This window comes from Propithecus coquereli, unplaced genomic scaffold (assembly GCF_000956105.1).
Source record: "Propithecus coquereli isolate 6110/MARCELLA unplaced genomic scaffold, Pcoq_1.0 Scaffold34, whole genome shotgun sequence".
Taxonomy (NCBI): Eukaryota; Metazoa; Chordata; class Mammalia; order Primates; family Indriidae; genus Propithecus; species Propithecus coquereli.
The window spans coordinates 12325409-12328063 of record NW_012149063.1 but is presented as its reverse complement, the minus strand read 5'-3'; the positions used below and the strand labels follow the sequence as shown (position 1 = coordinate 12328063).

General features: G+C 31.4%; 1 protein-coding gene across 1 annotated transcript in view; it reads left to right on the top strand.

Moving 5' to 3' along the window:
• Positions 1–2655, top strand: part of CWC22 (CWC22 spliceosome-associated protein) — a 55133-nt gene that overhangs the window by 30556 nt on the left and 21922 nt on the right. Inside the window, exons 7-9 of the mRNA XM_012650694.1 lie at positions 800–935; positions 1020–1226; positions 1313–1375. Coding sequence (XP_012506148.1) covers positions 800–935; positions 1020–1226; positions 1313–1375 — 406 coding nt within the window. The remainder of the gene's footprint in view (positions 1–799; positions 936–1019; positions 1227–1312; positions 1376–2655) is intronic.

Genomic DNA, 2655 nt, shown 5'->3' with positions numbered 1-2655 from the left:
TTTTAAGTGTGTGTTACACTTATGTTAGAAATTTTTGGCATTGCTATAAAACAGTTAAAATGGTAAATATTTTGCATCTTCCCAACTGTGGTACAAGACAGTATTTTCTTATCACTGATGTAAGACTATTTGAAGATTCTTCCTAGTTCATTTTCTTCTCACAGCAAAGTTTCTCAGTAGAATTTTGTTCCTACTTACCTGGCATTGTTTATAAGTATCAATTTTTGAACATGGCCAGTATAAATAGTTTGATTTAATTTGAAAAAAGAGGAAGTGTTTAAAACTCTTTTTATGTACCAGAAACTGTTAAGATATTTTGTGATAAAATTAAAGACTATTTGCTAACAGAGTTACTGATAGAATAAATTGGAAAATGGATATAAAGAATTGTGGTCATGGAGAAGGGTGTTATAAAAAGAATCATTACTATTCCTCATATAGGGATTATGAAAATAATTATCTCATTAAAAATTAGTATATGATTTTTTAACTTACCTTTTCATTTTATGACACTTTCTGTGTATAATGTTTAAGAAGAACATTTCTTCTGGAGATAAATAGTTGTATTCAGCATAGTAAATAAGATTTTTACAGTCATCTGAAAATTCTTAACAAGTACATAATGAAAGTGTAGAAAAATAGTGTCCCATATTTTGAGTGTCAAAATAAAATTTTGCCAATCATATGTGCAATATAATCATTTTAAACAGATTTACTAATATTTTAAAATTATTTTCAACAGTATGTTAATATATGTAAAAGCATTTTCTCTCTTCCATATGTCTGCATACTACTTAAGGCACATGAGGTTTTATGCTTAGAGATGCTCACTTTGCTCCTGGAAAGACCAACAGATGATAGTGTTGAAGTAGCTATTGGTTTTCTCAAGGAATGTGGCCTTAAATTAACACAAGTGTCACCAAGAGGAATCAATGGTAAGTGTATATGCTTAGTTTGATGTTGAACCTTTGTTTGAGTGTTATAGTATTTATTGCTTATTTTATTGTCTTTCTGTTTAGCTATATTTGAACGCCTTCGAAACATTCTGCATGAGTCTGAAATTGACAAAAGAGTTCAATATATGATTGAGGTAATGTTTGCTGTACGGAAGGATGGATTCAAGGACCACCCTATTATCCTAGAAGGACTTGACTTAGTGGAAGAAGATGATCAGTTCACCCATATGCTGCCTTTGGAGGATGACTATAATCCAGAAGACGTTCTTAGTAAGTAGAGGCAGGGGTGGTCAGGAGGAAGGACACCAAAAAAATGTAAATATAGAAAATAAACACTTTTAATTTATTTTTTTAAGATGTTTTCAAGATGGATCCTAATTTTATGGAGAATGAAGAGAAGTACAAAGCTATTAAGAAGGGTATGTAAAATTCTATAAAATAATTTATTTTGGAAAAGTAGAAGCAATTTCAATAGTTATATAATATTGATAGAAAGGAAATATTTATAGATCTCTGATCCCCAACCAGTGAAATCTCTGCTCTTCTGAAGTCATTCTCTTCACTGTTTCCCCATCGATTATTTTTTTCCTAATACTTGGCCATGGTATTGCTTCATTCTGAATTATAATATTTACCTCATTGTACCACTCCTCTTTCCCTCTATTTAAAGTATTCAACCCTTAAGTCTCATCTCTCTTAAGAAATCTTCTTAGATTACTAGTAGCCTTTATTTAAGCTGGCTACCGTGTACAGTGTATGCTACCCAGTTGAATATTTAATTAGGTAGTATACTTTATTGTAAAATGCTATACTTTATTATTTCTCAAGGTCAGGTGGACATCCTTCTGATAAGATCAATCACAGTATTGGTGCCTGGTAAATTGATAATTAATTATTATCACTTATACATCATTAGTATATTCTATGTAGTAACTTTTAACAGATTTTGATTTTTATTTTGTCCTTGACATTACTAGCTAAGTGACCTGTAACAAGGTGCTTGTTTGAGGTAGGAGTAAATATTACTTGTCTGTGGATGGGTAAATAAAATCAGTGCTTTGTATTGGTACAGACAGTGATGGCTATTATTATTATTTTCACATTTGTATTATTTTTTTCTTTAAAGCTAATATTCAGGCAAACTTACTTAATAGTTTTATGAGTTTATTTCCCTAAGTTGTGATTTTACCTGAGAAGTACTTGTTGCTCTGGAAGCTCTGGGGAGGAGAGAGCAGAGACCTAGAACTCTTGTCTCTGCCTACATTGTATTCTTCAGTCATGCTTAAAAGTGGAAGGTAAAGGTGGAAGAAGCCTTCCATTTCTATACATTATCCTAAAAATCTGGTACAATAAATAGGTTTCTCTTCTAAGATACTAATTTCCTAAGAGCTTTTCACTGCATCTGTCCAGATTCATTTTTCTGTTATAATTTAGTTTCCAAATATAGAGAACCCCTTAGACCATTTTGCCATCTTTTCTTATGAAGCTTTTTTCCTATAGTTTCCGTAAAAGATGCCAAATGGTTTTTATGAAATTCTTATTACCCCTGGTATGATTTTTTCTTTTTTAAACTTGGGAATTCCCTGTTCATTTCTTTAGAGTCTAAGCGATTGGCCAATGCCTGGAAAGTAGCGCTTTTCTTTATTACAACAGTTCTCAAATTCTTCAGTCTCATGATGCCTTTACACTATTGAAAATT